Source organism: Lampetra planeri, chromosome 22, assembly GCF_965212315.1.
Source record: "Lampetra planeri chromosome 22, kcLamPlan1.2.h2, whole genome shotgun sequence".
NCBI classification, from domain to species: domain Eukaryota; kingdom Metazoa; phylum Chordata; class Hyperoartia; order Petromyzontiformes; family Petromyzontidae; genus Lampetra; species Lampetra planeri.
Genome location: NC_136128.1, coordinates 12235903 through 12261447, shown reverse-complemented (window position 1 = coordinate 12261447; position 25545 = coordinate 12235903). Strand labels below are relative to the sequence as shown.

The window sequence follows — 25545 nt, the reverse complement described above, 5'->3', positions numbered from 1 at the left end:
GCTTTAATAGGCATGTTAATTGCTGTAGTAGCCTCGCTCGAGTTACGCAAAAAAAACAATAATCAGTAAATGTATTTTCATGGGATAAATGAATGCAATTCGTAGCCTAATGTAAACCGTATGGCGACATCACATTGCAGTGAGACGCATTAAAATATGGGACATTAAATCAAAATCAGTCCGCGTATTACCGTCACACAAGTTAATGTAATAAAGAAATGCCCCGTGAACGCGAGCATGTGACTGGATTATTTTACCGCTACGATTGTTCAAGGAATGCAGCCTCAATATATTTAATCACGGGCGCCGGTTTGCGAATGTTCTGCCGGAAATTGACCAGCGGCTATTTGTGTCCTCCGCCCGGCCTCGCCCCAAGTCCCGGGGGGGACTTCAGTGGCAGCATCTCGTCCTCTCCGCTGCTCACTTCCGTGGCCACAACTTGGAGTTTAAAAAAACCCAGCACCGCCACCACGACCACCACCACCGCCACCACCACCGCCGCAACCACTACCACCGCCACTACCACCACTACTACCACCACTGCCACCACTACCAAAGCCACTACCACAACCAACAGCGCCGCCATCACTACCACCACCACCGCCACCACCACCGCCACTACCACCACTACTACCACCGCCGCCACCACCACTACCACCACCATTACTACCACTACCACCGCCACCACCACCACCACCGCCACTACCACCACTACTACCACCGCCACCGCCGCCACCACCACTACCACCACCAATACTACCACTACCACCGCCACCGCCGCCACCACCACTACCACCACGTCCCCGCGCGAACAGCCGCATGACAATGAGAACCGCCGCTCACTACCGACGCGCGGTTCGATTCCATCTCCCGTCGCGTTCGGCAGGTGAAGTCAGGGGCACATGTCGTTTTTATCCCAGCCCACCCTCTCACCCCACGTCTGTTGACCCAGGAGTATAAATCCCAACACGACAGTCGATTGACAGGTCACGTGTGGTGAATTGAAGTGTCTGGCTCGCGTGAAAGAGCAGACCGAGTTCGTGCTCAGTCGAGAGCGAGAGAGTGAAGGCCGTTCTGCCAGCAGTGGCTCTGACCGAGCCATTTGCACGGCTGCACTTTTCCCTCCGGCAGTGCAGGTTGTTTCCTGCCACGGTCACACACGGGAGCCATTAGCGAGTTCGCGTCGCTCCTTCTCCGCTGGCTCGCAGTGGGAGAGACACGTGGGTTCGTTAGCACCCAGAGACCGCCTGTTATGCCTCCGTGTGCACGTGCACGGGCCCATTTACCAAAACGCCCGTCCCGGTAGAAGGCGTTTGCTTAACGAGCAACATTCGCAGGAGCCGTCTCAAGGCGAAGTGAAACCCGGTGCAGACACAGGGGGTTGGCGCAGACAGAGACGAAGAGACGCGGAGATGGCTGGGCATGGCGAGATGCAGACGTGAAGAGGAGAGATACACACTCGGAATCTTTATTTGAGACTGGAAGAATCCGATGAGCTATGAAGGGTTTTTTTCTTTCACTAACGTTCAAATCGGGACGGGTCAGAAAGTTACAACAACAAACACCGATGGGAGGGCACAGTGTAGGAAAGCTAAGTTAGTCACGAAACACAAGTATAAATATAATACAAATATAAATTGCATAAGTTCATCAATTCTTGCCGATTTTTCAACACCAAAGCAGCAAAACAAAAACAGTCCAGACCACACCAAGACAACACACAGCAGCCTCTCAATAAAACTGCACACTCAAATTGAACTTTCAAAACATGTGTAAGGATCAAAGTTACAACTTACATTTGTAAACGTGGCTGTATCCAGCACAGAGGCAGCTGGATACATACTACAAAATACGAGACACACAGACATACACATAGAGAGAGACACACACAGAAACACAGAGACAAACACACACAGAAACACAGAGACAAAGACACACAGAGACACAGAGACAGACACACACAGAGACAGACACACACAGAGACAAACACACACAGAGACAAACACACATAGAGAGAGACACACACAGAAACACAGAGACAAACACACACAGAAACACAGAGACAAAGACACACAGAGACACAGAGACAGACACACACAGAGACAGACACACACAGAGACAAACACACACAGAGACAAACACACAGAAACACAGAGACAAAGACACACAGAGACACAGAGACAGATACACACAGAGACACAGAGACAGACACACACAGAGACACATAGACAACACACACATAGAGACACATACACAGACAGAAACACACAAAGACAGACACACAGAGGCAAGGGAAGAGATGGAGATGAGTAAATGCGCAGCGAGGCAGACAACTGCGGCATGGAGAGTAACAGGCAGACTTGTTCGAGATTGCACTCATTACACACAAAGTGCTTGCCTCAAATGAACCATGATACCTCGCTACATCGTCAAGGAGCCTAAAGCATCACGCGAACTCCACTCAGCCTCGCAGCGGCTTTTGGCTGCTAACCATCGAACACAGACGGTCACCCCCTCGCGCACTTTCAGGTGCGCTTCTGCGGCCGTCTGGAACGCTCTTCCGACATTAGCGATGCACTTTTAAATCATTTAGATTTAAACGCTTTTAGTGTTTTAGTTTGTTGTCCTTCCCACGCACCTCGGATTCGCACGGTTGGCTACGTACGGTGCGAAATAAGTTCAACACACAACACAAAGACGCAGAGGACGACAGAGTAAAACACTGAGAATATTGGGAACCCCCTAAACAAAGTGGCACTCTGTGCATCTGCTCGCGGCAGACACGCGCCGAGACGGCGCCGCGTGTCGCCAGATAACGACTCTCGCTCGCTCATTAATCCCAGCGTGAGAATCGTCGCCCCGACACGTACGGAGCAATGAAGACACTTCTAATCTGGGCGCTGATGAGCGCATCTCAGAGTGTCACCTTCCAATTATGATATTAGCGTCGACCGGGGCACCGCCCAGGGAGATGGAGCTTAATAAGGCCGCGCGCGGCGCAAGCGAGCGAGGAGATCGCGGGCGACGACGCTCAGGTGGGAGCTCAACTCGCTCAGGTGCTCGGCCATGGACCACGAAACGTCAGCCAAGAGGAATCCGCCCGGCTACGTTCCGTGGCTGCCGCTGGGTCAACATGTGTTCACGAGCAAGACTGGCCTCCTCATCTGCCTGGAAATCGTGAGTTGTGCCTTCGAGGCTTTCACCCCCCACACCCAACCCAGAGTCGGGGCTGTTGACGCGACACGCCACGGCTCCATGCCGGGGCCGCGTGGCCACGGCCGTCGGTGAGAGAGTGGTGGTAGTCGTAGTAGGGCTTTGGCGACCGATGTTATCGATAGTAGGGTTTTATTGGGTTAGTTAGATCGCGTACATATAAATGTGTCGTTAAACCCACCACCACCCGACACAGCCAATTAGCAAGGCTTGTCACGTAAACACAACTTGCAAATGAGTTACTACTTCAGCACACCGGTGCGCTGTGTCGGGTGGTGGCGAGTTTAACGACACATTAATATTTACGCGATCTAACCCCAACAAAAAAAATGGTTCGCGGTGCACTGCACTTGCAGTCCGGAGGTCGACGGTTCGACTCCCATCTCCAGGCGCGGCAGATCAACCACTGGGGCAAGTTTCTTAAATCTTCACCTCCGTCCACCCGAGCGGGTCGAGCACAGCGAGGTGATGGCAATTCGCGGGTAGGCCTATATCTGCCAATACATCTGCCCACTATGGAAGAGTAGGCCAAGTACCGTCTCGGGTCGGCTCTCGAGAGCTCCGTCTAGCAGTCCCTTGCCCCAGCAGTGGAGTGAATAAGCACTTGCAGGGCTGCGCCTTTGCCTCTAAAGCACGTTGCTGAGATGTACTCACCTCCCCGAGTTCTCCAAAAGGCTTCTGCTATCGTTGATTTAGGATTACATTCCTGGCTTTTGCCAAACGAAATTTCATCAAAAGTGAAGCGGAGGGCGGCAACTCGCCGTTCGCTCGCTCGGCTTCACTCAAACCGCTTTTGCCTAAGCCACATAAAAAGTTTTGTAGGACCCAAATAACGGAGAGCAAAGTTTTTTTGTTAAATCCAATATACGCTCTGCTCTCCCACTTCTTCATTTGCTTCCTTGGTCTCTTCGGCAACGCTCTATCCTTGAGAGACATATCTCGATTTGAGCACCAGACATAATTAATGGCTCTGCAGTCGATCAGCTTATGGGAAATCAATCACTGAGCCCACCATAACCTGCACTCTGGCCACATTCACCAGTATTTCATTGACGTTTGCCGTAGAAAAAATAAATTACTTCTGCGGAAGCTTGTAACATCATCAGCATCACCGTCTCATCATCACCACCATCATTCACCAGCATTTCGTTAACTCCTGATACAGAAAAATAATAGCTCCATGGAAGTTTATTACATCGTTATCATCATCGTTATTACCAGCATCACCATCATCATTGTTTGGAATGATTGAATGACTACACAAGTCTCAAAGTGCATATCTGACACATGCCGGCAGATGCACACGCAGAGCGACGCTCACAACAACATTCAGGGCGCATAAAGCACAGAGGGGTTGCACAACGGGGAGGGCACAGGTGGTGCAGTCATCTCAGTCAACCCGTAACACCCGGGCCTGTCCTGTGACCTCTTGCCAGCGAGCATTTGATGCTTCACGTGGTCCTAAGGGAACCGAGCCGAGCATAAGCGCAAATTTGACATTACTTTAAATGTGCGGTAAATAGCGGATGTTGTTTTTTATAGAGTGGGCGAATATTAGTGGCAGATAATTGAACCGGTTTTGGGCCTCCCCTTGATCGACTCAGCCTTCGAATTAGTACCTGGCACTGTGTGAAAAAGCCAGCACTGGGTGTTGGACACATCGGGCGCCGCGGTGGTAAAATGTTAACTCTCTCGCCTGGTATAGAGGGGCCGTAGGTTCAACCCTGGCGCCTGTATATTTGGAGTTTGCTCGTCTTTCTCTCCCCGTGATCGCGTGGATTTTTCTCCTGATCCTCCGGGATTTCTCTCCACATTTAGAAACACGCATTCATAGTATATTGCTGCTATAAATTTCCACGTGATAAGCCACTTCGTTGAGCTATCATTTGCGGTCAGGTCGTTTCTGCAAAAATCAGTACGGCTCAGTGGGCCTTACCTGGTCAAATATTTTTTTAAAATGTGTAGTTTATAGATGTGTGCCGTGCCGGCCCTCGCCGTCCCTGGCCAGCAGCACTTGCCCGAACACGCCGCAGCGACTGTACGGGTGACCTTTACCTTGCGTGTGTTTGCCGCGCAGCTGTGCTGCGCCGTGGTGTGGGCGTTGCTCGCCGCCTCGCGGCTGCCGCGCGCCTTCCACGCGTACCAGGGCTTCTGCATGTTCGTGCCGGTGTTCCTCTTCGTCGCCTCCCTCGTGCAGCTGCTGCTCTACGCCACGCGTGTGCCCGAGCGCGCCCGGCTGCCCTGGTCCTTCCTGGTGCGTCGCCCAGATGGCTGGGTAGTTGGGATAGGCAGCTGGGCGGGTGGTAGTTGGGTGGGTAGTTGGGCGAGTGGCTGCGTGGATAGCTGGGTGGTTGATTGGGTAGCTGGGTGGGTGGTTGGGTGAGTGGCTGGGTGGATCGCTGGGTGGATAATTGGGTAGCTGGATGATTGGGCAGCTGGGCGGTTGGCTGGGTAACCAGGTGGGTGGTTGGTAGCTGGATGGGTGGGTGGTTGGGTAGCTGGATGGGTGGTTGGGTAACCGGGTGGCTGGTTTGGTAGTTGAGTAGCTGGGTGGCTGGGTAGATAGGTACACGGCAGGGTGAGTGGCTGAATGGGTGATTGTCACCTCTGATATAAACACATATAAACCACGAGACGTCTCCGGAAGACAACTGCCTCACAATGCTGGGAGGGGGAGAAGTGGCCGTGGTCGTGGTCGCGCTGTCCTGAGCGAGCGGTGGCATTGCGATGCGACTGACCAAACCGGGTTTTCCAAAAGCGAAGTGGTCGGCTGCTCTGAGCCACCACCAATGAGATCCTCGGTTCAAATATGGGGTTCAACTGCCCGCGGTCAATTGGGATAAATGTCGAGAGCAACAAAACAAAAGGCAAAAAATAAATATTTGTAGGAAAAGTGAGAAGTGTCCGTGTTCAATTCCCAGGACGCCGTCTTCTACATTGTGGCAACCTTCCTGTTCTTCGGTGCCTCCGTGCTGCAGGCCAACCTGATGGTCTTCAACAACGTCCAGTTGCACTCCGCCATCGTCTACAATCTCAACATCGCCGCCTCGGTGGGGCCCGCACGCGCGCGGCCGTGGGCGCAGTGCTGCTGGCGAGCATCACCGCAGTCGGATGTGAAACCCTCTCTGACTTCTCGCTGTTTCGATTCGGTCATACGGCGCGGCGGTTGAAAGAATAACGGGGCGATGTCTGGCCAATTATATTGTCACTCGTGGTTTGGGCATGGAACGAAAGCAGAAAATGTGGACACCCGCAGACTGCAAGTCAACAATGTAGCCTGGGATTGCCAGAGAACCAGGCCCAAAGGCCCACAACGTCACACTGGCAGCAACAAACAGCACCATCATAGTTGTAAAACGTACAGAGTTAACCTGAGTTTGAATTGAGAAAGGTTATTTTTTATTATAACAGCTTGGGGTAAGAAGACGCTGGAAGGGAATTACAGAGTGGAGCAGTGCAAGGGAAGAAGCAGAAAGAGAAGTGAGGTGACTTGCAGTGTGGTGAGTGGGTGAGTGAGTGGGTAGGTAAGTCGGTGGGTGAGTGGGTGAGTGAGTGGATGAGTGAGTGGGTGGGTGAGTGAGTGGGTAGGTAAGTGGGTGGGTGAGTGGGTGGGTAAGTGGATGAGTGAGTGGGTGAATTAGTGGGTGAGTGGGTGAGTGAGTGAGTGAGTGGGTAGGTAAGTGGGTGGGTGGGTGAGTGAGTGGGTGGGTGAGTGTGTGTGTGAATGAGTGGGTGAGTGGGTGAGTGGGTGAATGTGTGTTTGTGACCTGCAGTGTGGTGAGTGAACACAGTGTGGTGAGTGGGTGAGTGAGTGGGTGAATAAGTGGGTGGGTGAGCGTTTTTGTGACCTGCAGTGTGGTGAGTGAACACAGTGTGATGGATGAGACGACACAGTGCATGGTAGACCGTGTCCTCAACGTGGGCGGAGGAGTGAAGTTCACGGGCAGTAGTAGTAGCGATAGGAAATTGATACGGAGGCAACTGACCGCCGGTGAGCGAGCAAATGGAGTGAGACGAGGGCGCCTTGATCTCTGTGTGACCCACCAACCCCTTAGCTTACAACACGCTGGATCACTCGCGTACGCCGCCACGTGAATACAGCGATTCCGCGAGATTGATCGAGGAAGCGGAAACGTCCCCGCCGCCACTGAAGATAAACCGCCAAAGGCGCGATATACCGGTTGCCGGCGTTCTAAAATAGCTCGCACGCACACACGGAGAGGGATAACGTTGCATTTATACATCGCAATGAGGCTCGTGACGGCTTCGGGGTAATATATATATACACACAGCGACGCGTTAGGCCGTGGCTCGCATCCTCCAGGGCAGGAGAGGAGTCGGGAGGGCTTACAGTCTCGTGATGTCGTCAATGCGCAACGCTCGGCCTGGTTGCTTTTGGTCAGAGAAGAAAACAACGGATGCTCAATTTTTATTCATACGAGTACTTTATTCGTTAAAATGTAATGCCATCGGAAAGGTCTGAACCCGTACCTAAATCATTATTTAAATTAAAATAAACACGGACACACGCAACACGGTGGAATGTGTCGGACGACGTGATGTTAAGGGCATGACGCACGATTTCAAAATGTCAAATAATGAGACAAAGACAAAAATCCCCCGTGTAGCCTTCAACAGATTGCTGGGGCAAGTGCTTTTAGTGAGCACCGATGAAGTAATACAAACACACACAGGGCGATCCATTTACAGATGCCCCACTGAATCCGATGACCCCTCTGACTTTCATCTCAATAGCTGATTGAATATTGTGAAAGCGATGGCTCCGTGTCACGCAGAGGTGGAGGGAGTGTTAATGGATTTGATACAAAGTCCATTGAGATTGATGGGAGACGGCTGAATGCTTTGGAATACACTTTGGAGTTCTGTATAATCGCTGGCTACTGTTTCAGTGGGGTTTGTGTATTTAAATGGCACGGGACGTGGGTATAATATTCACAATGTGACATTGTCTAAGCGGTGCCAGGGAAGATGGCCCTCTTGAAGATGAGTCTGGACATTCAGCGAGGCTTTCCCGTGGGCATACGAGATATGTTATTGTATGCAAATGATTAACCGGCTCAGAATCTTTATTCAGACTGCAGGAGGAATCCGATGAGCTATGAAGCTCTTTTTCACAGATGTCCACTATGTCCAGCGGTAGAGCGAGCGGCTTGGGTGGTTGACTCATCCCATCATCTCCCTTTGGGGGTCGATAAAATTAGTACCAACATAGGTTAACATCAACAATGGGTAGACTCGCCCCCCGCCATAGGAACGTGGGATTCCCACCATTGTCTCAGGACTGTGAGCAGGAGATGAGCACTGCGTCAATGCTCATGTGAGCAATAAATCTCAGGTACATTTTTTTTGCTTGCGGATTCTGACCCAGATACAGAGCTTGCAATGGGAGTATGATGAATATTTAATAGCAGAGGCGCGTACAGCAGCTGCACAGATGCACGTCCTCTTGGACTTGAATTAACACGGAGAAATGCACAAGCTGTGAGCTAAACACGTCTATGGCTGCGCTGAATGAATAATGTCTAGAAAAATAGGCAAAAGGTGTAGCCCTGCACACCGCTTGCTCAAGGCAGTGTGATAGACCACACTGCTGCGTGGGTGTTCCCGCATGCCTCGCGCATGGAGCAACACATTGGACATCGTGCACGCGGTACAACCGAGAAACAAGACATAGGAGAGTGTATGAACCGCGATTGGTGACGAGGTTTGATGATGAAGATGGTTTTGTTTTGCTTGTTGGAGGTCTGAGTTTAAATATGTATTGACGTTGGCCACATTCTCATGAAGATGGTTTTGTTTTGCTTGTTGGAGGTCTGAGTTTAAATATGTATTGACGTTGGCCACATTCTCTTAAGAAGTCCACAGCATTCCCGGGATGTGTCCAGAGCATGTCGAGTGAAGAAGGAGTGTCTTCAAGGCGCTTTCTTCTGGGTTTAGCTGCAGGTGCTGGGTAGCGTGGGACGCGTGAGTGGTTCATATATTGACGTCAGGTGCTGTCGGCAGCCCCGGATATCGGCGTTTATTGCCGATGGGGGACTTGATGAAATGATGATGCTATTAATGTGTTCTCTCCTGTGTGCAGGTGATCTCATTCTACACGACTCTACTCTACTTCATCAGTGCCGTGGTCAGCGTCAGGAGGCGAACTTTCTACTGAGATTGACCCCCCTCCCGGCTCTTGGCTCAAGATCATTCCCACGTCGCAGCCTTCGTCAGCCACTTCACACACCACGCGCACAGTGACGCATTGTACCACGACTCCCAAGGCATTCGGTCAAGACTCAAGCCTAACACGGTTTCCTAGTCGCATGTGGAAATGAATATCAGTTAATATAACTCAAGAGCTCAGTGAATTGCATCATCCCACTGAGTTCATAATGTATTACTACCACGCTTGTTTACCCAGGAAACCTCACTGAGTTTCATGACTCCTTTTCAGGAGGGTCCTGATTCGTGTGTTGTACATTCCAATTCAGTAAATTAGCGGTGTGTAATTTATAACATTTGGCAAATTTAGAACAGGACTGTGGCATAGAATGACCCACTCTTGCGAATGACATCACAGGATCTTTAACGTCCACTGTGCAGCATATGGCGCGTACTATTTGTACGGTCAATGCACGCGCGGCATTAACCAGGGCGGGCACTGGAGTCAAACCGCGAAATCTCTGCAACAACGAGCAGAGAATTTGGCAACCGCTGGGCTGCGACATTGCCCCAATTCTCATTGAGACTCGATCTCAAGCATCACTGCTTTGTGAGTTAAAAAAGGAAAACTGTTGGGATGGATGATTTTTTTAAATATATATATACGCTATCTGTCATAAGACTCCATGTAGAGTACAAGAATAAACACCGATTATTCTTTATCACTGATTATTCTTCATCATTCCCAGCTATCCGTGCAACAGCGGCGAATCGTTCTACATGTCCCCAGTACTTCTCTAAGACACTCCTCCGCTAAGTCCCATTGAGCGAGGAGGTCTACGACGAGAAGTTAATGCAGCCGAGGTGAACATTTTCATAATTTTGACCGATGCTGCTGCTGCTGCATTTCATGCGAATCGGCCGTGGGCAATGCTTATGAGTTCTGCCGTTTACAATAATAAGATGTGATCCCAGTTTCAAAATCATACAACGGATAGGCGTACATTTCGCGTGCGTCTCTCTTGCAAGGAACACACTTGCCCCGCGGACATGGATGGTGGCAGCAGTAATGATGGCCACACTCGCACTAATAAACAAGCCTCATTATTCTCACTCGGAGGCTTGCCAAATGCGTTTACAGCAACGGCTTGCAGAGGCGTTCATCCAGCAGAGGATAGATACATGGCTGATTACGATGAAGTCACATTGTGAACACTCAATTAGATAAAACTTGAATTATATTTCACAGCCTCTTTGTCAATTCACTGCTGGATGAAGGCCTGCCTTACCCACGCCGTGTCGTTCCTGCGGGCTGTTTGACCATACTTCACCGTGCTGGTCAGTGCGGGTTGATTAAGGGTGCAGTATTGGCCAAGGACCTGTTGATACATCACTGATGCTGATGTGTACGCACACCGCACCATGTGCTCATTTAATGCTGAGTCGAACTAGGGGTTACTGCCAGGGACAGGTTCGGATCACCACCAGGTGTCGAACCCAGGTGTCACCCGGAACATTAGTGCAGCACGATCGCGCGAACTCTCTCTCCTTGAAGCCCTCTCGTCGTGGCTAGCAGCCCTCGGCATTGGCATTTATCTCCTGAACCACATCGCCATCATACCCAAGAATAGAATAGTGCATTTTACAAACCACTCCCATCGTAAAACCAAGACAAATGTCCCCGTGTAAAAGTATGGATTGTTGGGTGAAGGGCTGGTAGCAAGCCCCGATTAAGATTGATGCATCACACGAGGGGGTTGCCGTGGCCAGAACCGCCGATGTTTCCCCGGAATTGTGTACACACCTCACCATGAACTTACTCATTTGAGGCCGAGTTGACCTTGGGAAAGCCCGTGACCGATTCAGATAGTGGCCAATGATGTTAGCCGTGGTGGGGAGTCGATCCCAGGTTTGCCGGAACATGATTTTGAGCAGTTTGCAAACCACTGGCATACCAACACACGCAGACAGCGTGAGAGAGAGAGACGCACCTGGTCACGACAAACGCCTCCAGAACAATGGGGAAACAGGCGGCCATGCCCACTCTGCGATGAAGAGGTAAAGGCGCAGCCCTGCAATTGTTCGCCCACGCCACTGCTGGCGGAAGGGCCTCCACTAGAGGAAGCTCTGGAGACCCCTCTAGAAGTCATCTGGGCCTACTCCGCCACAGATCGGTCACGGCAAAAGGTCATTGCAGTGACAGGAGCGAGTGAGCGGATTGAAATAAAACAGAGCCGTTTTAAAGGCGTGCAATTGACGCCCTCTAGCGCCCGATGAGTGCGGCGATGCTGCGCGCAGTGACGGATTGGGATCGCGTGGCGGCCCACGGACGCGGTCGGCCTCTTGTGGCCGCGCTTCCACACCCCTCGCTCGAGTCGGTGCTCAATCCTGTCGGCAGACCTGAGCCCAGCGGTGGAAATTCCACATTCCTTTGGCAGAGGCGAGTCCAATCATGACTTGCCACAAAGAGATATTGTGTTATCGACCTATACATATCATGGCCTGAGTGGATCCGCACGCAGAATTAGACATTTGTTGAGCAAATAAGGGGCCGTCCATAAATGACGTCACGCACCTGGGGGGGGGGGGTCAGACATTTGTGACGATGTGTGACGAGGGGGGGGGTGAGAAATGTGACGTCACATAAAAATGCGAAACTTTAAATAAATATAGACAACACGTTCTACTTAATTAAATATACTTTTTAATAAATGTTTCCTCCTACATCAGAGTGCATCACCACATTAAATACGCACAAACAATGACAATAGTTTAAAGCGATTTGAAGCATGTTTTATATTTTTTGGGGTGGAGGGGGCAGAGCTTTGTAACGTCATATTTGAGAGGGGTTCTGACTTTTTGTGACGCCGTGTGACGAGGGGGGGGGTCAAAAATCGTCAAAAATCGCGTGACGTCATTTATGGACGCCCCATAAATCAGGGACGTGGCAGCTGCCCGTGTATTGTTGAGTTGTAGGATCACCGCTCTCGGAGGGAGGCTGCCCTCTGCTGGACACCGAACTCCTGAACGTGTCTCCCGCACCCCACACCGTCACTCGTCTGCACCCCTCACCACCAAATGAAGGATCAGTGATGACTGACACCGCTGATCGTCCGGTTGGACAAGCGTGCCACGAACACGCGTGTCCGCATGACACGCGTGTTCGCATGACACGCGTGCCACGGACCCGCGTGCGGGCACAGAGATGTGACTAGTAAATGACTCAAATGGGTTCACGCACAACAGCAGCAGCAGCAGCAGCAGCAGCAGCAGCAGCAGCAGCAGCAGCAGCAGCAGCAGCAGCAGCAGCAGCAGCAGCAGCAGCAGCAGCAGCAGCAGCAGCAGCAGCAGCAGCAGCAGCAGCAGCAGCAGCAGCAGCAGCAGCAGCAGCAGCAGCAGCAGCAGCAGCAGCAGCAGCAGCAGCAGCAGCAGCAGCAGCAGCAGCAGCAGCAGCAGCAGCAGCAGCAGCAGCAGCAGCAGCAGCAGCAGCAGCAGCAGCAGCAGCAGCAGCAGCAGCAGCAGCAGCAGCAGCAGCAGCAGCAGCAGCAGCAGCAGCAGCAGCAGCAGCAGCAGCAGCAGCAGCAGCAGCAGCAGCAGCAGCAGCAGCAGCAGCAGCAGCAGCAGCAGCAGCAGCAGCAGCAGCAGCAGCAGCAGCAGCAGCAGCAGCAGCAGCAGCAGCAGCAGCAGCAGCAGCAGCAGCAGCAGCAGCAGCAGCAGCAGCAGCAGCAGCAGCAGCAGCAGCAGCAGCAGCAGCAGCAGCAGCAGCAGCAGCAGCAGCAGCAGCAGCAGCAGCAGCAGCAGCAGCAGCAGCAGCAGCAGCAGCAGCAGCAGCAGCAGCAGCAGCAGCAGCAGCAGCAGCAGCAGCAGCAGCAGCAGCAGCAGCAGCAGCAGCAGCAGCAGCAGCAGCAGCAGCAGCAGCAGCAGCAGCAGCAGCAGCAGCAGCAGCAGCAGCAGCAGCAGCAGCAGCAGCAGCAGCAGCAGCAGCAGCAGCAGCAGCAGCAGCAGCAGCAGCAGCAGCAGCAGCAGCAGCAGCAGCAGCAGCAGCAGCAGCAGCAGCAGCAGCAGCAGCAGCAGCAGCAGCAGCAGCAGCAGCAGCAGCAGCAGCAGCAGCAGCAGCAGCAGCAGCAGCAGCAGCAGCAGCAGCAGCAGCAGCAGCAGCAGCAGCAGCAGCAGCAGCAGCAGCAGCAGCAGCAGCAGCAGCAGCAGCAGCAGCAGCAGCAGCAGCAGCAGCAGCAGCAGCAGCAGCAGCAGCAGCAGCAGCAGCAGCAGCAGCAGCAGCAGCAGCAGCAGCAGCAGCAGCAGCAGCAGCAGCAGCAGCAGCAGCAGCAGCAGCAGCAGCAGCAGCAGCAGCAGCAGCAGCAGCAGCAGCAGCAGCAGCAGCAGCAGCAGCAGCAGCAGCAGCAGCAGCAGCAGCAGCAGCAGCAGCAGCAGCAGCAGCAGCAGCAGCAGCAGCAGCAGCAGCAGCAGCAGCAGCAGCAGCAGCAGCAGCAGCAGCAGCAGCAGCAGCAGCAGCAGCAGCAGCAGCAGCAGCAGCAGCAGCAGCAGCAGCAGCAGCAGCAGCAGCAGCAGCAGCAGCAGCAGCAGCAGCAGCAGCAGCAGCAGCAGCAGCAGCAGCAGCAGCAGCAGCAGCAGCAGCAGCAGCAGCAGCAGCAGCAGCAGCAGCAGCAGCAGCAGCAGCAGCAGCAGCAGCCCTTACTGCGACAACTTGGCAGGACCCTCTTGAAAAAGAGCCTTGAGACTCGGTTAGGCGTTCTTGGGTAAACTTAGCACAGTAATAATACAATAATATTCATATGAAAGAGAAATTACTCCAACTGTTAACAAAATACTGTACATTCACTTATCTGTTTATTCACCGCATACTAAATTCATATATTCAATGAAAAAAGTATATATACAGAAAATGTTGGTATGTTTATGTTGCTCTTGAATGGAATGGTTTAAATTTTCATCCAACAGATCAATTTTCTCATCTGAATACATTTTGCTGGATATGAGCAAATATTGGAGCGAGCTTCCTGTGGTAGTTATGGAAACTGTTCACGTAAAAAAAAATGCGTAACTTTGGAATATTTGTTTTAGTTTTACAAACAACATACATTACACACAATGTACAAGTATACATATAGGACGACGTGTGTCAAAGGATAGAAGCGCAACCCTGAAATTCCTTGCACACGGCACTGCTGGTGGATGGGCCTCGGCGAGAGGAGATCCCCTCTCGAGGGCATGGGGCCTCCTCTTCCCACGCCTGACCCCGTTTGTTGTACAGTACTGCTGGGTGGACATAGATGGAATCAAGTGGAAGCGGCGACCTCTGCGTCGCAAGTCCAGTGTCCTGCCCACTACACCGCTGTGCCGAATCTCTACTGCGCGTATACACTATGTACAGAACATTAACATGCTGATCCATTGCTAGAATGACAATACAACACATCAATCTATAATGGCATGAACCAAATGCATGTGGCATGCAGCGCAACTAAAATATTTAAAAAAATATGATGATGTCCATCGTATATATTTTTTGTTCCTGTTGTCATATGTACAGTAGTTTGTAAGCTAAGTTAACTTTAACGCTTGTTCAATGGTTTATCCTGGCAAGGGTCAACACACAAGTTTCGCGAGAGTAATTAGGTTTTACAAACTTGCGAGGCGGATCGCTATAAAACAATAATACTTTAACAGCCTGACGCGGAGGATTTACGACTTCGTGAAACCTGTCCTGATGATGCTTGACGCAGTTTCAAGCCAAACGTCACGTGTGCCGTTGCTGCTACGTTCCGTTGTGACAACTGTGACAACAGATAGAGCTCGAAGTTTAATTATAATTGGAGCGGCGTTTCAATTTGTTTGGTTGCGTTGGGTGGTGGAGGATCTTTCCGACACAGATGGTGGCGAGAGACTGGCCACAGTGGCTATGAGATGTTAACTACCTCGCCTGGTGTGCAGGAGGTCGTGGGCTTGATCCCGACCCTGACGCCTGCTGCTGTATATTTAGAGTCCAGTGGTTCCCTTCACATTTAGAATCAACATCACCACGTGTTTCGAGTATTTGACTGCTATAAATGTCCACATTATGATAGGCCACTTCGTTGAACTATAATTTGTGGCCAGATCGCTTCTGAAAAAGAGCTATACTATAGCTCAGTGTGCCTTACCTGGTAAAAAAAAAGTTTAGTTTAAATGCATCCAGATCGTTATCACATGGTCTCAATGAAAGAGCGATTAGGAGGCTGTCCTCTGCTGGACACTAAACTCCTGAACACGTTTCCCGTACCCGCACCGTCACTCACCTCGACTCCTCACCGCCAAATGAAGGATAGGTGATGACTGAGACGGGTGACAAAATTGCTCTCGAAGTCACCCAACTTGATCGCAAACAAAGTGACACAACCGATCGTCCGGGTGGACAAGCGGGTTCGGGTGGACAAGCGGGTCCGCGTGTCCTCGTGTCACGGACCCGCACAAGGCTCCACCGACTACAGCTCCCCGCACGGCTCCACGGTGCATCAACAACGAAGGCCAGTCCTTCTCAAACCATCCCCATTTCTGTTTCACAAGTGTCAAATTTGCAATCACCCAAATTAACGGTTCGCGGTTTCGTTATGGGCACATTTAACCCCACACACATATCACCACGCACACTGAATTTCTACGCGGTCAATGTCGCTCTCTGAGCGCGCGACAGCGGGGCCCTCCGGTGCGCTCCGGCCAGACGCGTCGCGGGACCGGCGACAATAACGACGGTGAGGACGGCGGCACCGCTGCTGCCCATCACGGCGGGCGGGCGAAGTGTCACACGACCTGGCCACGGGGCTGTGCGCCGTGGCAGGCGGAGCGAGGAGACGATGGCGGTGGTGGTGGCGGTGGCGGCGGTGGCGGCGGTGGCGGTTACCAGCGGCACCGAGCAGCGCCGGGCCGGGCTGGCGGCGAGGCCACGCGGGCGGAGGAGGCGCCGTCGACGCGCTCACCACTCGAGCCGCATGTCGGCCTTGCTCCACACGTACTTGCCGCCCCGCTGCAGGAACATGCGCTCGTCGAAGCCGCTTCGGCGGATGGCGCCCTCCACGCCCACGTCCAGCACGGAGCGCGTGGGCTCCTTGGCACCGCCCGTGCAGTTCAGGAAGCGCATCTGTGTGAGAGCGGGAGAGAGAGGGAGGGAATGTGTCTCTCCTCCGCGCGAAGATGTTCATCGGTTAGCTATCTGTGTGAGAGAGAGAGGATGTGTGTCTCCTCCACGCTAAGATGTTCATCGGTTAGCTATCTGTGTGAGAGAGAGAGGATGTGTCTCTCCTCCGCGCGAAGATGTTCATCGGTTAGCTATCTGTGTGAGAGAGACAGAAACAGAGAGGATGTGTGTCTCCTCCGCGCTAAGATGTTCACCGGTTAGCGATCTGCTCGCCGTTGTGCACGTAAAGAGCACGCAACGCAGTGTGTCCGTCTGTGTGTCTCCCTGTCTGTGTTTTGTCTCTCTCTGCTTGTGTGTCCGTCTGTGTGTCTCCCTGTCTGTGTTTTGTCTCTCTCTGCTTGTGTGTCCGTCTGTGTGTCTCCCTGTCTGTGTTTTGTCTCTCTCTGCTTGTGTGTCCGTCTGTGTGTCTCCCTGTCTGTGTTTTGTCTCTCTCTGCTTGTGTGTCCGTCTGTGTGTCTCCCTGTCTGTGTTTTGTCTCTCTCTGCTTGTGTGTCCGTCTGTGTGTCTCCCTGTCTGTGTTTTGTCTCTCTCTGCTTGTGTGTCCGTCTGTGTGTCTCCCTGTCTGTGTTTTGTCTCTCTCTGCTTGTGTGTCTGTCTGTGTGTCTCGCTGTCTGTGTTTTGTCTCTCTCTCAAATTTAGTTCTACCTGATGACGGTTTCTTGTGTTGCAATCGAAACGTCGTATTCTCTTATTGAATTTATTTTCTTTCTACGTGACTTTACCGAAATAACTAAAGAGAGATTAGTGACAACAAATATTCATCGACAAAGAGTTTTTTTGTTTTTAACAACGATGATCGTGAGCGGGGTCACATCATCGAGCGTGACGATGACTGCGGCTGCCCCCCTTCTCCCCCCCCCCACCACCACAGAGACAAGAGTGCGACCGAGCATCCCCGATACGCCTCGTCCACACTCATCACCCACAACGCTCGCTCGGAGCCACGCGCTTTCAGACGATCTCATCTCCGGCCACTTACGTATTCATCCAGAATGAGGTACGAGTCCCGCATCTGCAAAGACACAAATCGCTTCGGATTACCGCGCTTGCACGCAAACGCGCGGCCCACGTCCACTCACGCGACTCCAGTCCGGCTGCGCCAGGCTCCCCTGGACCTGGCAAACAAGCGCCTCACTACGACCCCCACACAACAGGTTTCAAACTCCCCAGGTAGGAGTGGTCCACCCTCAACAGGTTCAGGACTGGTCACGGCCCATACCTCTCCAACCTCCACCGATGTGACGTAAGAGCAAAGCCCCCTACGTGCCTGTGCGGTGGAGCAAACCCGTGCACCACATCCTAGAAGTTTGTCCAATCCACAGGCTCAGTGGAGGCCTCCCTCACCCTCAACACAGCATGACTGGAAGCAACCGCTTAGCTTAGGTCCATCAACCCTCGCTGCTGCTGCCGCCTCCACAGTGCGGGGTTACAGGCAGCCACGTGCAACAGCAGCAACGTAGCCGCATCCGCCTGACGATGCCTACGATGTCATGTTCTAGCCTGACTCGTTCGTGAATGAGAATGTACGTTGAACTTCTCTCGCACCGTACGTTGCCAGCCGTGCTCATCGGTGATGCGGGGGTAAGGACAACAGAGACGATCTGAGACAATCAACCCATGCAGGCTGTCAACAGCGGCGGCACCTTTTCGTTGGACTCGGGGACGAGGCAGCTCACGTGGCGGTGCCGCTCCAGGAAGCTGTGGAAGTCGCGGTCGGCGATGAGGAAGGGCTGCACCTGGCGCAGGCTGTCCTCGCCGCTGTTCTCTCCGTCGATGAGCAGACACTGGAACACCTGGCCCACGGGCAGAGGTGGCAGAGAGCCACAGCACCGGGTCAAGTTACGTCGGGGGCCCGGGGCTGTTGGAGTTGTGGGGGGTGCGCTCTCTGTGTCCAGTTCGTCCAATTTCTCTCGGTTTGCTGTCTCCCCACCACCCGGAGGTGATGATGCCCAGCGCCCCATTGTTATTCACCCGGCTCATTTCACTTGCCGTGGGTTTTCTTTACGTGATTTAACGAAGTGTAAAACGAATTAAAAGTGAAAACTTACAAAGGTCGTTTAAAATATAATTATTTGGCTCATAACTGCTGGTTATACACACACGGTGATGCTAACGTGTTAAATTACCAGATTCATCAAATTATTTCCTTAAACATTTTATTGGGGGTCCCTCAAAATTCGAGCCCCCCAGGATGCAGCTCCTAAAACCCATGTGCTCATCCTGCCCTAGGGCGACTCAGCCTCAAACGAGTACCTAGTGCGGTGTGTAAGCATCAGCACTGGGGAGACAAAGGCGGCCGGGCGTGCTGTTGGCCACCACCCCCTGGCGTGCCATGCTGGCCTCATAGGTGCTACTCGCTAACAGCTTTTGCCGCAACAGTCTGTTCAGTCTCTACAGGGAATATTTGCTGGTGGTGGCGGTGGCAGTGGTGGTAGTGGTGGCAGTGGTGGTGGTGGTGGCGGTGGCGGCGGTGGTGGCTGAACAGCGTGGAGGAGACACAGCAGTCAGCCTGGTCGCGTTGCGTGCGGGCAACTCGGGCGCGGCACCTTCCAGCGCACGGGCCTGAGCTCCGTGATGTAGTCGGCGAGGTCCTCGTGCACGTTGTAGCTGTTGACCACGGTGTTGATCTTGAACGCGATCTTGTACGCCGAGCACCAGTCGCGCACGCGTCGCATCGTCTCCACGTGGTTCCGCCGGCCGGCGCCGCGCCCGATCTGCCGGTTCGTGTCCTCGTCGAAGCTGTCGCACGACACCGCCAGGATGTCCACGTGCTCGCCTGCGCGCGCGGCAACAAGCCAACAGTGGAGAAGTCACGATTGTGATAAGAGCCGTAATAATTGTCACGTACTTTTCCGACACCGTCACGGACTCGCGGCTGAAGTGCTTTGTGGCAAAGGTGCAGACTATCCCCGAAGTGAAATTCTGCCCCTGAGGTCTCACCCACTGGTTTACACCCCAAGCTCAGGAGAAAGATCACTCCAACGAACACTGGCCCTCCCTTGGTGGATGCCCCGGGGAAATAGTCGTTGCTGCCCTTGCTGCCCCGGCTGCCCCGTGGGGCTCGTGGCTTTACGTGCCGGACACACGTCTCTGAAGAAGTGGCAGCACCCACGATTAATGCCACCAAAATGTCACCGCCGCCAGGGACATTGCCAACGGGTGCGGCTTGGTGGACACCTGTGGAAAAAATAGCTTCATCGCTCATCGGATTCCTCCGGTGTCAATAAATATTCAAATTCCAGGTGCTCCGTGGCAGGTACCGTAGGTGGCGAGCCACCGCTCGGTGATGAGGCTGCCGTTGCTCACGATGCTGACGCTGGGCAAGCGCAGCTGGCGCTTGCAGTGCGTCACCATCTCGCCCAGGTAGCGGCCGCGCTCCGGCAGGAAGGGCTCCCCGCCCGAGAAGTTGATCTTCACCATGCCTGGGGAACGAGGATGGCAAAGGTCGCGTGAGCGCCGGGGCAGACACCCCTCCACCGCGTCCGACGAGCGTTCTTGTCCACGGAAGCGCTTTGATCCATGCCGTTGATTTCGGATTTTTTTGTCGAGGTTTGCCAACCGAGGTGGTGACATTCGCGCGAGGGTTGTCGTCTTAGCTCGCGGCAACGATGTTGATGCTTCAAGTCGCATGGCTGAGAGATGTCACGCGTCATGGCGAGGTCGCTGGGAACGGAGTGTGACGGACGGTGGCCGCGCCTTCACTGCTCACGCGCAAAACGCCGACAGCGAATCACCTCCTCCTCTTCCCGAGTTTTGGGCAACCTTCTGATTAATTTTGTCGGTTTGCTCCGGGACGAGTCCCTGACAGCAAGGCAACTTGAAACAACCAAATTCATTGATAATGGCATCGTCACACATCGGTGTCGTCTTTGCCAAGAGTTATCGTGACCTCCCCCGCCCCCCCCCATGTTTCCCCTCTCTCACCCGCGTCCCGCAGCATCGTGAGCCCCCTCTTGGCCTCCTCCAACGGCAGCATGAAGGACGTCTTGGCCGTGTGAAAGCAGAAGCCGCACTTGTAGTTGCAGGCGCGCGTGAAGTGGTAGTTCACGCTGGTGGGCACCACGATCGCGCCCAGCGGGATGGAGCTCGGGTCGGCAGGGCCCTCTCCGTCTGAAGGCCACACGGCGGTAGGAGGAGGGGGGGGGGGTGCAGGGCCGCGTGGACGCTGTGAGGGCCTTCGAAGCTTATAGGAGGGAAGAGCCGAACAATGTATCCCATATAGTGTTGCACGACTTTTTTATATATATAAAGTCAGCAAACAAATGTTTTTACTTTGTGAAATCAACACATTTGTTTGACTCGTCGGACATTTAGGATGGCTATGCTACCTTTTTATCAGCTGTTCAATATGCAATGCATGTCCATGTTGAACATACTTGGCACCGCACGTCGCCAACCGTGGCTAGTCGGGAGGCGCGAGCGACTTACGGGTGATGCTCAGCACCAGCGGTGTCTACAAGATCTGCCTAAGTGGCACGATGGTTCGTACACAGTCGGTGCATCTGTTGAACAGCTCAGGAATTCAACCAACGGGGTCTGCCCAGTGGCCTGTCAGCGAGCCTCCGACACGTCACGTTGCTTCGATGTGCACTTAGCCTGGCACAAATTCCACGGTGACGTCACCGCCACTTTGTGTTGAATGGAGGCTGTTGTCGGTGGGGAGCGGTGGCACAGTGGTGAGCGCTCTGTGCTACCAACCAGGCAACCCGAGTTCAATTCCCGCTCACTTCCAATAACAGTGGCAAATATATAAACCGCTCCTGACCCTCCCCTAGGTCGACTCAGCTTTAAATTAGTACCTGGTACGGTGTATGAACAGCACTGGAGAGACAAACACGGCCGTGCTTGGTGCTGGCTACCAATCCCCTCGTGTGAGTGGGTTGTATGAGTGAGTGGGTGGGTGGGTGGGTGAATGAGTAGGTGAGTGTGTGAGTGAGTGTGTGAGTGGGTAGATTAATGTGTGAGTGGGTGAGTAAGTGTGTGAGTGAGTGAGTGGGTGGATTAATGTGTGGGTGGGTGAATGTGTGGGTGCGTGTATGAGTGGATGTGTGAGTGGGTGGATGAATGTGTCGGTGGGTGGGTGGGTGAATGAGTGGGTGATTGTGTGAGTGAGTGGGTAGATGAATATGTGAGTGGGTGAGTGAGTGCGTGAGTGGGTGGGTGGATGAATGGGTGGGTGGGTGAATGAGTGGTTGATTGTGTGAGTGAGTGGGTAGATGAATATGTGAGTGGGTGAGTGAGTGCGTGAGTGGGTGGGTGGGTGAATGTGTGGGTGAGTGTGTGAGTGCGTGAGTTGGTGGGTGGATGTGTGAGTGAGTGTGTGGGTGAGTGTGTGAGTGGGTGGGTGGATGGATGTGTGGGTGAGGTGTCGTGACGCGCAGGGTGCTGGTTGAACACAGTAAGAGTCCTCAACGTCGGGCTGAGGAATCAATGAGTGAAGTTCACGGGAACAGTAACATGACAGTAGCCATGGAAGTGAGAGGGAGGCGACTGCACGACTATTCTCTCACGGGCGTGTGTGCCCAGGTGGGCGAACAAAACTGCCCGTGCCATACTTCACCACGCTGGTCAGCGCGGCTTGGTGAAGGCGGGCTGGGGGAGATAAGCCCTTATCAGGGCACTCGCGACAATCATCGCCATCACTACGACTCCTCACCTGGTAAGTCGGCGATCTGACGATCACCTCGAAGGTCTGGAGGACACTTGGCGCGCGGGTGCCTGCCGAGTGGAGGGGTGACCACCACCGCCGCCGCCAAGTGGCGCAGGAGCGACACGAGGCTGAGGAGGAGGAGGACGCTGGACCTGCACAGGGTCACGATGAACTCCAACATCTTTGTTCTTATTCTTAGGTTTTTTCGGTAAAGTCACGTAGGTAAAAAATCTAAATAATTAAAAGTAAAATAAAATAAAAATCACGACGTTTCGGAGGCAACACAAGCTTCCGTGACTTTACCGAAAAAACCTAAGAATATGAATACTTGCAGTCACGAAAGCTTCAAATCTAGAATCTGTGTTCTTGTTTTTCTCCGACCTCCTCCTGGCACCGCCGACTGCTAAGAGTGGCGCAATCCGGCGTGCAGTGACCTGGAGCGCAGACAACACTTCCCCCAGCTCTGTCTCGCCACGATCACCATCGACAGAGGTCTGTGTGTGTATATATAGCCGCGTGGCCGCGCGTGCGTGCGGCACAACGAGCTGCAACGCCATAGCCACACGATAAACACACACGCACATCGACCCCCCCCCGCCTCGTCACGCCGCCCTGACGAGAACTTGCGTGTTTCTAACCCCCCCCCCCCCACGTCTGTTCACAGCCCCCCCCCCCCGAATCTTTCTCTTCCCTGACGCAGCCCATGTCACAAGGCGCTCGCGATGACGCAAGCGCTCGTGTGATGATTGCCGGAAGGCTCGATGCAACTCGTAATTCTCTTCGTGCGCCAAGATGGCTAGGAGATGTTGACTACCTCGCCTGGTATGCAGGAGATCGTGGGTTCGATCCCGACCCTGGCGATGCCTGTTGCTGCTGTATATTTGGAGTTTGTGTGTCTCTCTCCCCGTGGTCGCGTGGGATTTTCTCCGGGTCCTCCGGTTTTTCCCACGGCACCTGGGTGGGTGCGAGACTTCGACACTTCACGTGGCCTCAAAGCGGCACGTGGCCTGGCACAAGCGTCGTGGTGACGTCACCGCCACTTAATTGTGAACGGCGGTTGTTGTTGTTGGGTCGTTGTTTTTTTGGGATCGTTGTTTTTGTTGGGTCGTCCTTGTTGTTATTGGTTCGTCGTTGTTGTTGTTGTTGTTGTTGTGTCGTTGTTGTTAGGTCTTCGTTGTTGTTATTGCGTCGTTGTTGTTGTTGTTAGGTCGCCGTCGTTGTTGTCAAGTCGTTGTTGTGACACCGCGGCTGCGTCGTTTCCAGGAAGGGGTCGCCCTGCCGCGTGCCGCGCCCGAGATGTGGCTGACCACTCCCCCCATTCAATAGTCGCGAACATTCACCCCTTGCACACTGCACCTGCACACTGCACCTGCCCACCCGCTTCGTACATCACGACAGAAAGTCATCAAGTTGCGGTGTCCGACAGAGCTCGAAACGACCGCGCGAGCGTTGATTTTTCACCATGGGTGGTGGAAATTCCACATTCCCATGACGGTGAGCGCACTCGAAATGAACCGCTTCTCCGTGAAGAAGAACCGTTGCTAGGAACCGTTGGTTTGTGTATTTTTTATTAAAAAGCTGTGTTTTGTTTAATGAATACGGCGGTAAAGCACCATAAACTTCCACAACACGATAATGGTAGGTTTTTACCCTTTTAACTGGTACAAAACTGACACCTTTATTCAAGGCATCATGTTTGCAATGACCACAACACAAGTAGTCAATAAAGCAAACAAAAAGAAGCAACTCTGATAAGGATAATAATATGCACTGTCCTTGAAGTTGATTGGCCCACACCCGAGACGGCTTTCTTTAGAGCCTAGTCCCCATTGGTGTAGGGCCAGATGACACCAGAAGGCGTACAACTCAAAAACAGTGCAATATCAGAGTATTGAGAGTTCGGGGTAAACATTTACACTATGAGATCTCTTTTACCAGTGGCAAAATATAATGGTAGGTTTTTACCCTTTTAACTGGTACAAAACTGATAACAACACGAGTTGTTATCAGAACCCTTAATGTGCACGGACTGTCAAGGTGGCCAGCATGTGTCCAGTTTGTTGACCTACCCCGCAACTCCGATTAGCACGTTTGTCTTCAACATACATACATACGTTGCTATGCAGCAATGGTTTCTCGAATCCATCTGTGTGGTTGGATTTTCTCCCGGGTTCTGCGGTGTCTTCTCACAAGGAGACACGCGACTCTGATGAATGACAATGGCCAAACCTTTCACTATTTTGATTTTACCAGGTAAGGCCCACTGAGCTGTATCGCTCTTTTCAGAAGCGTCTTGGCCACAAATGATCGCTCAACCAAGTGGCTTATCACGTGGAAGTGGAAAGCACCCAAATCATCTAAACGCGTGATGTTGATTCTAAATGCCGAGGGAAAAACCGGAGGACCCGGAGAAAAATTCACTCGACCGCGGGGAGAGAGACACGCAAACTCCAAATATACAGCAGCAGCAGGCGTCAGGGTCGGGATCGAACCCACGGCCTCCTGTATACCAGGAGAGGTAGTTAACATCTCCTCGCCACCCTGGGGCTCATGTAGCAAACCTCCCCATGTAGCAGCACCCTCTTGAACGAGACGTCTTGAGACTCCGTGAGCATTCATATGGCGGTGATTGTATTGCTGTTGTATTGATCATCAAGGGCGAAGTGGAGCAGTGTTCCACGCTGCGCTATGAACTCGACAACCCGACTTTCCTGTTGGATTCCCGGCCAACATCAGTGGTGAGTAAAAACTTAATTTGGAGCTTTCGTGACTGCAGGAATTACTCGTTGGTTATTTTGGTAAAGTCACGTATAAAGAGAAAATAAGAAATTAAATAATAGCATACTATTATTTAATAAATAAATAATAAATTACATAATAGCATGCTATTTTTTATTAAATAATCGCATACTTTTACTCAATTTATTACTTTCTCTTTATACGTGACTTTACCGAAAGAACCAAAGAGTAATCAGTGGTGAGTGCCTTGCGACGGCGGCGCAGCAAAATGCATTGTTGTGTTGTACTGTGCTCCATGAAACGTCTATGCGCCCTGCCCTCTACGCTCAGCAAAACAGGGTCAGCACAAACAAAACTCTACACAGCAAAGGCACCCGAGTCAGGAATCGAACCCATGCGCTTGTTGTACAAGTTTTAACCACTCCTCCGCCCTGTTGGCCAGAGTTCCACATCGGCGGCTTGACGAACCCACTCCCTGGACTGCCACCTCTTGACCACGGCCACCATGCAGCAGCTCAGCACGCAGCTGGGGGGGAGGGGGGCAGGGGGGGGGGGGCTTACAGATGTCGGCGTGATCCACCAA

The 25545-nt window shown here is 52.9% G+C and overlaps 2 protein-coding genes across 2 annotated transcripts; one reads left to right on the top strand and one right to left on the bottom strand.

Moving 5' to 3' along the window:
- The first annotated feature begins 3066 nt into the window (after positions 1-3066).
- On the top strand, positions 3067-9922 carry LOC144725136 (myelin and lymphocyte protein-like). Its single transcript, XM_078604608.1, has 4 exons — positions 3067-3177; positions 5291-5467; positions 6135-6263; positions 9317-9922. Exons 1-4 carry the CDS (start codon positions 3067-3069, stop codon positions 9389-9391), a joined length of 492 nt encoding a protein of 163 aa, XP_078460734.1. The 3' UTR covers positions 9392-9922.
- Positions 9923-14212: 4290 nt separating this feature from the next.
- On the bottom strand, positions 14213-22805 carry RSAD2 (radical S-adenosyl methionine domain containing 2). Its single transcript, XM_078604506.1, has 7 exons — positions 22230-22805; positions 20498-20683; positions 19834-19995; positions 19120-19349; positions 18217-18366; positions 17553-17585; positions 14213-16516 (listed from the first exon to the last, which is right to left on the bottom strand). The coding sequence occupies exons 1-7, from the start codon at positions 22402-22404 to the stop codon at positions 16352-16354; spliced, it is 1101 nt and encodes a 366-aa protein (XP_078460632.1). The 5' UTR covers positions 22405-22805; the 3' UTR covers positions 14213-16351.
- Positions 22806-25545: the final 2740 nt, after the last annotated feature.